Source organism: Mustelus asterias, unplaced genomic scaffold (assembly GCF_964213995.1).
Source record: "Mustelus asterias unplaced genomic scaffold, sMusAst1.hap1.1 HAP1_SCAFFOLD_220, whole genome shotgun sequence".
In the NCBI taxonomy this organism is placed as follows: Eukaryota; Metazoa; Chordata; class Chondrichthyes; order Carcharhiniformes; family Triakidae; genus Mustelus; species Mustelus asterias.
The window spans coordinates 417,499-429,630 of record NW_027590204.1 but is presented as its reverse complement, the minus strand read 5'-3'; the positions used below and the strand labels follow the sequence as shown (position 1 = coordinate 429,630).

General features: G+C 52.7%; 1 protein-coding gene across 1 annotated transcript in view; it reads left to right on the top strand.

Annotated features, from left to right (window-relative positions):
* LOC144485792 (uncharacterized) overlaps positions 1-11,948 on the top strand; it is a 64,637-nt gene extending 52,689 nt beyond the window's left edge. The window contains exons 4-5 of the mRNA XM_078203879.1: positions 8,856-8,859; positions 9,264-11,948. Coding sequence (XP_078060005.1) covers positions 8,856-8,859; positions 9,264-10,019 — 760 coding nt within the window. The 3' untranslated portion in view covers positions 10,020-11,948. The remainder of the gene's footprint in view (positions 1-8,855; positions 8,860-9,263) is intronic.
* The last annotated feature ends 184 nt before the right edge of the window (positions 11,949-12,132 follow it).

Sequence of the window (12,132 nt, the reverse complement as noted above, 5' to 3'; positions counted from 1 at the left end):
GGGACTTGCAGCAACTGTAGGGAATGAAGTGAATTTGGTCTGTATATTCCACACATTTTTACTCCAGTAATGTGGACATCTATCTGTCTGGCAGCCTGCATGGAAATTTTCAGCTCTCTGCGTCCAGGGCAGGAAGCAGTGAGCATGGATCTGTCAATCACACATGAGGACGGCCTCAACCGGGATCTTGAGTTCATGTCACACTATCTGTAACCCCCACGACTTGCCTGGGCTTGCAAAATCTCACTAACTGTCCTGGCTGGAGACAATACACATCTCTTTAACCTGTGCTTAACCCTCTCTCCACTCACATTGTCAGTACGTTTAAGACTTAATTACCTGTAAAGACTCACATTGCAACCATTATCTTATCTTGTAAATTGAGTTTGTGTCTTTATATGCCCTGTTTGTGAACAGAACTCTCACTCACCTGATGAAGGGGCAGCGCTCCGAAAGCCTGTGGCTTATTCTACCAAATTAACCTGTTGGATTTTAACCTGGTGTTGTGAGACTTCTTACTGTGCTTACCCCAGTCCAATGCTGGCATCTCCACCCTGAGTGGAAACAGAGAGAAGTAGGAGAGGCCGGAGGTGAGGAGAGAGATTTTATACATCTACAACTCAACAGGAACTTTGACAGAATTTCCAAACCCTGTGAACATCATCAGCTCCAAGTTCCTCTCCAACTCACACACCACCCTGACTTGTCTGACATCCAGTACTGAAAGAACAGAAATTTATTTCATATAAATACTGGGAAGACTGAACCCATTGTGTTCAGTCCCCACTACAAACTCCACTCCCTCGCCAACAACTTTATCTCTCCACCTGGCAACTGTCTGGGCTGAACCAGGCTGTTCACAACCAGGGTGAAATAGTTCATCCCAACATGAGCTTCCAGCCACATGTCCACATCATCAAGACCACCTTCATTCACAGAAGCATTAATAGTAATTAATTAATAATAATGAATAATAAAATACAGGTAGAAGGAGGCCATTCAGCCCATCGAACCTGCACCGACAACAATCCCATCCAGGCCCTATCCACGTATTTACCCTGTTAATCCCTCTGATACCAAGTGGCAATTTATCATGGCCAATCCGTCTAACCGGCACATCTTTGGACTGTGGAAGGAAACCGGAACACCCGGAGGAAACCCACACAGACAAGGGGAGAATGTAGAAACTCTGCACAGACAGCGACCCAAGGCTGGAATTGAACCCGGGTCCCTGGCCCTGTTAGGCAGCTGCACTAACCACTGTGCCACCGGGCCACATGTCAGTGTCATCACCCGACTCCAGCCCAGTCTCAGCTCATCTGGAACTCTCACCCATTCCATTGTGACGTCACACTATCGCCCATTCCATTGTGACGTCACACCCTCTCCCATTTCCATTGTGACGTCACACCCTCTCCCATTTCCATTGTGACGTCACACCCTCTCCCATTCCATTGTGACGTCCCACCCTCACCCATTCCATTGTGACGTCCCACCCTCACCCATTCCATTGTGACGTCCCACCCTCGCCCATTCCATTGTGACGTCCCACCCTCGCCCATTCCATTGTGATGTCCCACCCTCGCCCATTCCATTGTGACGTCCCACCCTCGCCCATTCCATTGTGACGTCCCACCCTCGCCCATTCCATTGTGACGTCCCACCCTCGCCCATTCCATTGTGACGTCCCACCCTCGCCCATTCCATTGTGACGTCCCACCCTCGCCCATTCCATTGTGACGTCCCACCCTCGCCCATTCCATTGTGACGTCCCACCCTCACCCATTCCATTGTGACGTCACACTATCGCCCATTCCATTGTGACGTCACACTATCGCCCATTCCATTGACGTCACACTATCGCCCATTCCATTATGACGTCACACCCTCACCCATTCCATTGTGACATCACACCCTCACCCATTCCATTGTGACATCACACCCCCACCCATTCCATTGTGACGTCAGGGCTTCACTCTCCGATCACAATCCCTGCCGGCCTCCCACATGCAGCCTCTATGGCGGCAGTCAGCCCGGGTCTAACACGACAAGCCACCACTCCATTTGGTACAAAGGGGGGGACCGGGAAGTTCATTTCCGGGGTTTGGGTTTGAACAACATGTTTACAAAGCCTCTCCACCCACCCGCCACATTTATCATTCCCTGCACGCCGCCCTCTACCTCGTATTGATCTCGCTTCCAAATTAAAACCGACCGTCCGCGCCATTACCCGCACTGCGCATGCTTCAGGTCCCGCCCCTCATTCACTCTGATTGGTTGGAGGACCAGCCACTCCCGCTTGGTTCTCCACCCCCGCCCCCTTTTCCTATTGGTCTGGAGCTGCCGTCAATCAGTCCGTGGGCATTGTGATGTGGAGCATGCGCAGTGTCATTGCTGGCCTTGGCGCTTGTTTGTCCCGGAGAAGCGGAGTCAGCGTTAGGCGGTGGCTGAGAGGATTTGGAAACACTTTGTGGATCCGCAAACCCTTCAGAATCATTGTCAGCTCCCTGGTTTGCAGCTGCGGGGCTTCTCCCTCCCTCCCTCCCGGGAACAGGCCCAGGTTAACGGCCCCATCCTGGCTCAGCCACTGGAGGATGGTTCACATCAGAGGATGGGGGAGGGGGACAATAAATAAGAGGTTACACTTTGGCCTCAAATCAATGAGGACTCTGATCTCTGGGAAGGAAGGAAACCCTGGGAGGTGGGCGGGGAGGATTCACAAACACCCTCTGGAGGCCCCAACACCCTTGGGGCTAAGCGAGCCATTTGTGAGACAGAACAGTTCATCATGATAGCCTACCCACTTTGTGGGACAGCAAAGGCAGCACAAGAACTTATACGGATGGCCTCGACCCTAGAGAGAATTGCTAATGCGACTAAGGACGGGTTGGAGGAGGTGAGCACGGCCGTCTCTGAAACATCAGCAGTGGTCGTAGCTATTCAGACTGTGGCGTTACAGAACCGATTGGCACTCGATTATGTGCTCGCCTCCCGAGGTGGAATATAGTTGGCTCGGAATGGTGTACGTATATTCCCGATGCTTCGCAGAATATAACTCACTTAGCAGATCATAAATATATAATATATAATAAATATATAATATAAAAGCAGGGATGTCTTGATGCACCTGTACAGGGCATTGGTGAGGCCGCAGCTGGAATACTGTGTGCAGTATTGGTCCCCTTATATGAGGAAGGATATATTGGCATTGGAGGGAGTACAGAGAAGGTTCACCAGGTTGATACCGGAGATGAGGGGTTTGGATTATGAGGAGAGGCTGAGGAGATTGGGTTTGTACTCGTTGGAGTTTAGAAGGATGAGGGGGGATCTTATGGAGACTTATAAGATAATGCGGGGGCTGGATAGGGTGGAGGCGGAGAGATTCTTTCCACTTAGTAAGGAAGTTAAAACTAGAGGACACAGCCTCAAAATAAAGGGGGGTCGGTTTAAGACAGAGTTGAGGAGGAACTTCTTCTCCCAGAGGGTGGTGAATCTCTGGAATTCTCTGCCCACTGAGGTGGTGGAGGCTACCTCGCTGAATATGTTTAAAGCGCGGATGGATGGATTCCTGAGCGGTAAGGGAATTAAGGGTTATGGGGATCAGGCGGGTAAGTGGTACTGATCCACGTCAGATCAGCCATGATCTTATTGAATGGCGGGGCAGGCTCGAGGGGCTAGATGGCCTACTCCTGCTCCTATTTCTTATGTTCTTATATTAAACACGTGGCGAAAACAATACAGGCTGAGGGGAACCAATATCACAATTATAACCTTCTGGGATGGCTGGGGCAATGGTTCGGGTCATGGGGTGCGTACCTGGTGCATGGATTGATTGTATTAATTGTATTTGTAATTACTTGCTGTGTTTGTATGGCATTATTGAACGCCTGTTGCAAAACAGTAACAGCGGGCACCAGTGTACAGGCAGAGGGGGCAGGCCCCCCGACAAAGGAGCTGGAGCTAGGCCGATTCGCCGATAACATGTGGTTCTGAATTGGTCATGGGGCCATGTGTGGACCACCTGGCACCCGACCAAAAGGGGGGAGTGAAGTCGGGAATGGGTTAATGAACTCTAATACCTACAGTGTCAAAGTGAATTCTGTGATATTTAGGGATTGTGAGAAATACTGTCAAACTCATGTTTACGTTCGGGTGTTTTCATGCACATGTATCCAAGAACAGATAAGAGCACAGCTGTTGTAAGTTTTTCTGTTCAAGAATGTGGCTAACCCACCATTTTGTATTCTTTAATTACGTATTGCTGTGTAACAGTGGAAACCTACATGTCGGCCTTCTGTGACGTATAATGATATCTTCATATATATTCATAGCCTGTACCGATATACATTATACAAGTACCTACGAATGTATATAAATTGTTGTATGCCAATTAACTTGTTTGTACGAAGACTGGAACCTTGTATGTTAGTAAGATACCCCACCTGTGCTCACAGAGAACAACAACACTCACGGCCTTGGGATAACCGTGAAGAAAACCCCAAGGCAGCAAGGTTCACAAGCAACAGCCTGGGAACCTGTGAGGCCTGGGAAACTGCGGACGTGCAAGGAAGGGTATAAATGTATGTTCTTAACCTGTATTTGCTGAGAGGTCTGCGGCCGTGTTAGGCATCGGACGGTCTCCCACAATTGTGAAAATAAACCAATGTATTTTGACCTACGAATAGACAGAGGTATCTTTATCTACAACAATAATCAACTAACATATTGAAGACTGGAAAGAGAAATCTGTTCAATTTGATGCATAAACAAAATTAATTATTTTCTAAGGTGTGGCCCAAGTCAAATTAGAGATAGCTTTGTGATAGAAACTCTCATCGGGCAGGACGGGTAAGTCCTTATTTGCTGTGAACGATGAGGGAAAGTCTTTCCAATGGTATACAGTCTCTTTGACCACAGTCACACCAGGGTCCATGGCCTGACAAGTGTTTAAATAAGGTTTAACTGTGACAATGACTGTTTTGGGTGGATACCAAGGAATCCCCTCTGAAACACTTTTTCCTGGTTATTACCATCACCCTCCTCACTAACTCCTGCTGCTCATGTATTTTCACTTTACAAATAACAATTTATCCTGGACTCTTACTGGCAATACCTATAATCACTTAGAGTTTGAATTAGTGAGCGAGTGGTTTCCTTTCTGCCGTGAGGAAGCAGTGGGTGATTTGATTTGATTGTCACATGTATTGGGATACAGTGAAAAGTATTGCTTCTTGTGCGGCTATACAGACAAAGCATACCGTTCATAGAGAAGGAAAGGAGAGAGTGCAGACTCTAGTATTACAGTCATAGCTCGGGTGTAGAGAAAGATCAACTTAATGCGAGGTAGGTCCATGCAAAAGTCTGACAGCAGCAGGGAAGAAGCTGTTCTTGAGTCGGATGGTACGTGACCTCAGACTTTTGTATCTTTTCCCGACGGAAGAAGGTGGAAGAGAGAATGTCTGGGGTGCGTGGGGTCCTTAATTGCCGAAATGTGTGAGTTTTTAAAAAGTAATTTTTCTTAATTGGGTGACGTTATTTTGATCCTCAAGTTCATTATTCAATGGCGCTGCTATTACCCAACATTCGTTGCGGATGTGAAAGTGCCCTATTCATTCCACAGGAGTCCAGTGCGCAGGCGTGGTGCTCTTTTCGGACGCATGCGCGGTATCATTTTGCTCCGAGTGTATGAGACGCGTTTTTTCAGGTGGTGAGAGTCGGTGGGGCGGAGGGAGGAATGGAGCCGGGATTCGGGGTGGGGAGGGAGCGGAGGCTTCACAAACACCCACTGTAGGCCGCAAGGCTGGAATAAGAGCCTGCGGGTCTCGGGTGTTTAGCAGAGGTGATTTTCCCGGGATCAGGCCCAGTGCCGCCGCCGCCATCTTTGTTCAGCAGGGAGCAGGGCGCATGCGTGGCTATCCCCGTGACGCAATAGATAGTGGGCGGGGTTTCAGGGTCCCAGTGACCAGGTGAGAAAATCATTGATTGTCTCCTCAGTCTGAGCACAGGGCGCGGTGACAGGCCCGGGTTCAGGGCACGGTGACGGGCCCGGGTTCAGGGCGCGGTGACAGGCCCGGGTTCAGGGCACGGTGACGGGCCCGGGTTCAGGGCGCGGTGACAGGCTCAGGTTCAGGGCACGGTGACGGGCCCGGGTTCAGGGCGCGGTGACAGGCTCGGGTTCAGGGCACGGTGACGGGCCCGGGTTCAGGGCGCGGTGACAGGCTCAGGTTCAGGGCACGGTGACGGGCCCGGGTTCAGGGCGCGGTGACAGGCTCGGGTTCAGGGCACGGTGACGGGCCCGGGTTCAGGACCCGGGTTCGGGGCCCAGGTTCAGGGCGCGGTGACAGGCCCGGGTTCAGGGCACGGTGACAGGCCCGGGTTCAGGGCACGGCGACAGGCTCGGGTTCAGGACGCGGCGACAGGCTCGGGTTCAGGGCGCGGCGACAGGCTCAGGTTCAGGGCGCGGTGACAGGCCCGGGTTCAGGACGCGGTGACAGGCTCGGGTTCAGGGCGCGGCGACAGGCTCAGGTTCAGGGCGCGGTGACAGGCCCGGGTTCAGGACGCGGTGACAGGCCCGGGTTCAGGGCGCAGCGACAGGCTCGGGTTCAGGACGCGGCGACAGGCTCGGGTTCAGGACGCGGCGACAGGCTCGGGTTCAGGGCACGGTGACAGGCCCGGGTTCAGGGCACGGCGACAGGCTCGGGTTCAGGGCGCAGCGACAGGCTCGGGTTCAGGGCGCAGCGACAGGCTCGGGTTCAGGGCACGGCGACAGGCTCGGGTTCAGGGCGCAGCGACAGGCTCGGGTTCAGGGCACGGCGACAGGCTCGGGTTCAGGGCGCGGCGACAGGCTCGGGTTCAGGGCACGGCGACAGGCTCGGGTTCAGGGCGCGGCGACAGGCTCAGGTTCAGGGCGCGGTGACAGGCCCGGGTTCAGGACGCGGTGACAGGCTCGGGTTCAGGGCGCGGCGACAGGCTCAGGTTCAGGGCGCGGTGACAGGCCCGGGTTCAGGGCACGGCGACAGGCTCGGGTTCAGGGCGCAGCGACAGGCTCGGGTTCAGGACGCGGCGACAGGCTCGGGTTCAGGACGTGGCGACAGGCTCGGGTTCAGGACGCGGCGACAGGCTCGGGTTCAGGGCGCAGCGACAGGCTCGGGTTCAGGGCACGGCGACAGGCTCGGGTTCAGGACGCGGCGACAGGCTCGGGTTCAGGGCGCAGCGACAGGCTCGGGTTCAGGGCGCAGCGACAGGCTCGGGTTCAGGGCGCGACGACAGGCTCGGGTTCAGGGCACGGTGATGGGCCCAGGTTCGGGGCTCGGGGCTCGGGTTCAGGGCGCGGTAACAGGCCCGGGTTCAGGGCGCGGCGAAAGGCTCAGGTTCAGGGCGCGGTAACAGGCCCAGGTTCAGGGCGCGGCGACAGGCTCAGGTTCAGGGCGCGGTGATGGGCCCGGGTTCAGGGCGCGGCGAAAGGCTCAGGTTCAGGGCGCGGTAACAGGCCCAGGTTCAGGGCGCGGCGACAGGCTCAGGTTCAGGGCGCGGTGATGGGCCCGGGTTCAGGGCGCGGTGATGGGCCCGGGTTCAGGGCGCGGTGATGGGCCCGGGTTCAGGGCGCGGTGATGGGCCCGGGTTCAGGGCGCGGCGACAGGCTCAGGTTCAGGGCGCGGTGATGGGCCCGGGTTCAGGGCGCGGTGATGGGCCCGGGTTCAGGGCGCGGTGATGGGCCCGGGTTCAGGGCGCGGTGATGGGCCCGGGTTCAGGGCGCGGTGATGGGCCCGGGTTCAGGGCGCGGTGACAGGCCCGGGTTCAGGGCGCGGCGACAGGCCCGGGTTCGGGGCACGGTGACAGGCTCGGGTTCAGGGCGCAGTGATGGGCCTGGGTTCAGGGCGCGGTGACAGGCCTGGGTTCAGGGCGCGGCAACAGGCTCAGGTTCAGGGCGCGGTGATGGGCCCGGGTTCGGGGCCTGGGTTCAGGGCGCGGTGACAGGCCCAGGTTCAGGGCGCGGCGACAGGCTTGGGTTCAGGGCGCGGCGACAGGCTCGGGTTCAGGGCACAGTAATGGGCCTGGGTTCGGGGCCTGGGTTCAGGGTGCGGTGACAGGCCCGGGTTCAGGGCACGGCGACGGGCCCGGGCTCAGGACGTGGCGACGGGTCTGGGCTCAGGGTCACCATCTGCTCATGGCCACGTATCCCTCCATCAGAGGAACATCAGAATTAGGATCAGGAAGAGGCCATTTGGTCCATCAATAATACTTTCAATTCAACAAGATCATGGCTTGTGTGCACACAACTTTCCTGACCCTGCCCTGCATACCCACACCACTGGTAACCCTTGGCTCCCGTGTGGGTTAAAAATATGCTTCACCCAGCCTTGAGTCCATTCATAGAATCCCTACAGTGCAGAAGGAGGCTATTCAGCCCATCAAGTCTGCACCGACTTTGTGACAGAGTGTCTTACCCAGGCCCTCTCCCCCACCCCAACTCTCCTCCTCCCATTGAGGTTACATTCTAGATCGGGTGGCACAGTGGTTAGCACTGCTGCCTCACAGCGCTAGGGACCTGGGTTTGAATCCTGGCTTTGGTCACTTTCTGCATGGAGTCTGCACATTCTCCCCATGTCTGCGTGGGTTTCCTCTGGGTTCTCTGGTTTCCTCCCACAGTCCGAAAGACATGCTGGTTAGGTGCATTGGCCATGCTAAATTTTCCTTCAGTGTACCTGAACAGGCGCCGGGTGTGGCAACTAGGGGATTTTCACAGTAACTTCATTGCAGTGTTAATGTAAGCCTACTTGTGACACAAATGAATAAACTTTAAAACTTTAGACCAAGTGGCGGGTTTCCTTCCGTGAAGGACATGAGTGAATCAGTTGGGTTATGACAACGCACCAGTTTTAATGGTCACTGTTTCCTAGTGCTGGCCTCAATTTCATGACCTGTGTTTGTGTTTTTGTGGATTCTCTCTCATTCCCTTTTTTTTCTATTTTAAATCAATTTCACAGGGGATTAGAACAGGAGGATTTGCAGTCACGAAGCTCACTGTGAGCATTACATCAAGATCTGACAGTCGCTCATTTTAACCAGAATATCATTGGATTTTGAAGTTGGAAGGAAAAAGCACCATTCACAGTGGGGAGAATCTGTGCATATGTTCTGTGTGTGGACGAGGCTTCAACCAATCATCTGACCTGTTAGAACATAAATGCAGTCACAACAAGGAAAAATCATGGAAATGTGGGGACTGTGAGAAGGGATTCAATTACCAATCTAAGCTGGAGACTCATCGACGCATTCACACTCGGGAGAGGCCATTCACCTGCCGTGTGTGTGGGAAAGGATTCACTCAGTCATCAACGCTGCGGACACACCAGCGAGTTCACACTGGGGAGAGACCGTTCACCTGCTCTCAGTGTGGAAAAGCATTCATTAATTCTACCAATCTGTTGACACATCGGCGATTTCACACTGGGGAGTGGATCTTCACCTGCTCTGTGTGTGGGAAGGGATTCACTCGGTCATCCGACCTGCTAACACACCAGCGAATTCACACTGGGGAGAGGCCGTTCATCTGCTCTGATTGTCGGAAGGGATTCACTCTGTCATCTGACCTATTGACACACCAGCGAATTCACACTGGGGAGAGGCCTTTTACCTGCTCCATGTGCGGGAAGGGATTCACTCGGTCATCCCACCTACAGAGGCACCAGCAAGTTCACACTGATGAGAGACCTTTTAAATGCTCGGACTGTGGGCAGTGCTTTAAAAGTTCCTGGGACCTGGGGTCCCATCGCCGTACTCACACTGACGAGAGACCGTTCAGATGCTCTCACTGCGGGACTGGGTTCAGGCGATCATCTGACCTCATTACACACCAGCGCAGTCACACTGGGGAAAGGCCGTTCACCTGCTCCAAGTGTGGGAAGAGATTCACTCAGTCATCCAACCTGTTGAGACACCAACGAGCTCACACTGGGGAGAGACCATTCACTTTGTCCATGTTTGGGAACGGATTCACTCAACAGCCACCCTCCTAAAGTAGAAAAAAGTAAAGTTTATTCGTCACAAGTTAGCTTACATTAACACTGCAATGAAGTTATTGTGAAAATCCCCTAGTTGCCACACTCCGGTGCCTGCTCGGGTCAATGCACCTAACCAGCACGTCTTTCAGAATGTGGGAGGAAACCAGAGCACCCGGAGGAAACCCACGCAGACACGGGGAGAACGTGCAAACGCCACACAGACAGTGACCCAAACCAGGAATTGAACCCAGGTCCCTGGCGTTTTGAGGCAGCAGTGCTAACCACTGTGCTATCGTGCCACCCCGACAAAACAGCAGCTTCTCACTGGGGAGAGACCATTCAGCTGCCCCGAATGACAGATGGGATTCACTTAGTGTCATTTCAGCAGAAAGGACACTGAGTTCCCACTGGAGAAACCTTTGAAATGATCTACAAGCGACGTATTCTGACCAATGAGAGACTTCTCAGACTAGGTTTAGGAAATTGAAAATAAATGTCAAATAAATCAACTATGTATTAAATACAATGCCAACTCTTCAATATCTCTGAAACAAGTTAGTTTCTTTTGAAGGGCTCTCCCTCGCCCCTGTCTCCTCCATCCTCACCTCCAACAAGTGTGAGGAGCTCATGGAGCTTCTTCGTTACTAAGATTGAGACAATCTGATCAGATTCCTCTGCTGTTTCCCTCCCTTCCGCTAGACCACTGGATCAAGTTCCCAGTTTCCCTAACCCTGAATCCACATCTCTGAACCTGCAGTCAATCGGCTCTGAGGAAGGGTCATCTAGACTCAAAACGTTGGCTTGCCACAGATGCTGTCAGACCTGCTGAGATTTTCCAGCATTTTCTGTTTTTGTTTGAAATTCCAGCATCCGCAGTATTTTGCTTTTATCTATCTGGGCGGGTTGTGTGGGTGGCTGGCGGAGGGAGCTGCTTTCTTTGTTGGAGATTGTGGGAAGAAGCCGGAAGCAGCAGATCACCGTTCAGCTGCTCACAGTGTGGGAAGAGTTTCAGGACATAACCCCACCTTCAGACACGGGGATGGCACAGTGGCACAGTAGGTTAACACTGCTGCCTCACAACGCCAGGGACCCAGGTTCGATTCCCGGCTTGGGTCATTGTCTGTGTGGAGTTTGCATGTTCTCCCCGTGTCTGCGTGAGTTTCCTCTGGGTGCTCCAGTTTCCTCCCACATTCTGAAAGATGCGCTGTTTAGGTGCATTGACCCGAACAGGCGCTGGACTGTTGCGACTAGGGGAATTACACAGTAACTTCATTGCAGTGTTAATGTAAGCCTTACTTGTGACTAATAAATGAATTTTAAAAAACACCAGCGTGTTCACACTGACGAGAGACCTTTTAAACGTCCAGAGTGTGGGAAGTGCTTTAAAAGTTCTGGGGAACTGCAGTAACATCAACGTGTTCACACTGAGGAGAGACCATTCAGGTGCTCTCACAGTAAGACTGGATTCAAGCGATCATCTCATCTCACTGGACACCAGCGAGTTCACACTCGGGAGAGACCGTTCAGCTGCTCCGAGTGGGGGAAGAGATTCACTCGATCCTCCAACCTGCTGACCCACCAATAAATTCACACTGGGGAGAGACCATTCACCTGTTCCCAGTGTGGAAGTGGATTCTCTCACCTACCCCATCTGGTGACACAGCAGCGAGTTCACAGTGATTACAGAAGTTATATTTTGCAGGTATTGGTGCTGTTAATCCCATCCAGGACTGAAACATGTTCATTCTGACAGTTGAAGCTGATCTCTAATGTCAGTTACCCATGTTAGACTGAGCATGTACCCCACCGCATCTCTCAAACAATAGATCGTCATGTCTGCAAACCTCATTTTAAATTTATATCATTTAGAAACCGTGTTGAAATAAAGATGAACAATAAACAGATCACAGTCCAATCTTGCAGCTCTAGGATGAGACTGTGTTAGCTCTGAATGTTGGTAATCACATGTTGTTTTGAGCTGTTTGACAGGTTGTTCAAAGTTATTAACTTGTCAGATATTGAAGGAATTATTCTGAAAGTAAATTTAACAGTTTATATCCTCAGACTCTGGTCCCTGCTGTAATGAATACTCAGCATCCATTAGGGCTGACTTACAGTGAATCACTGA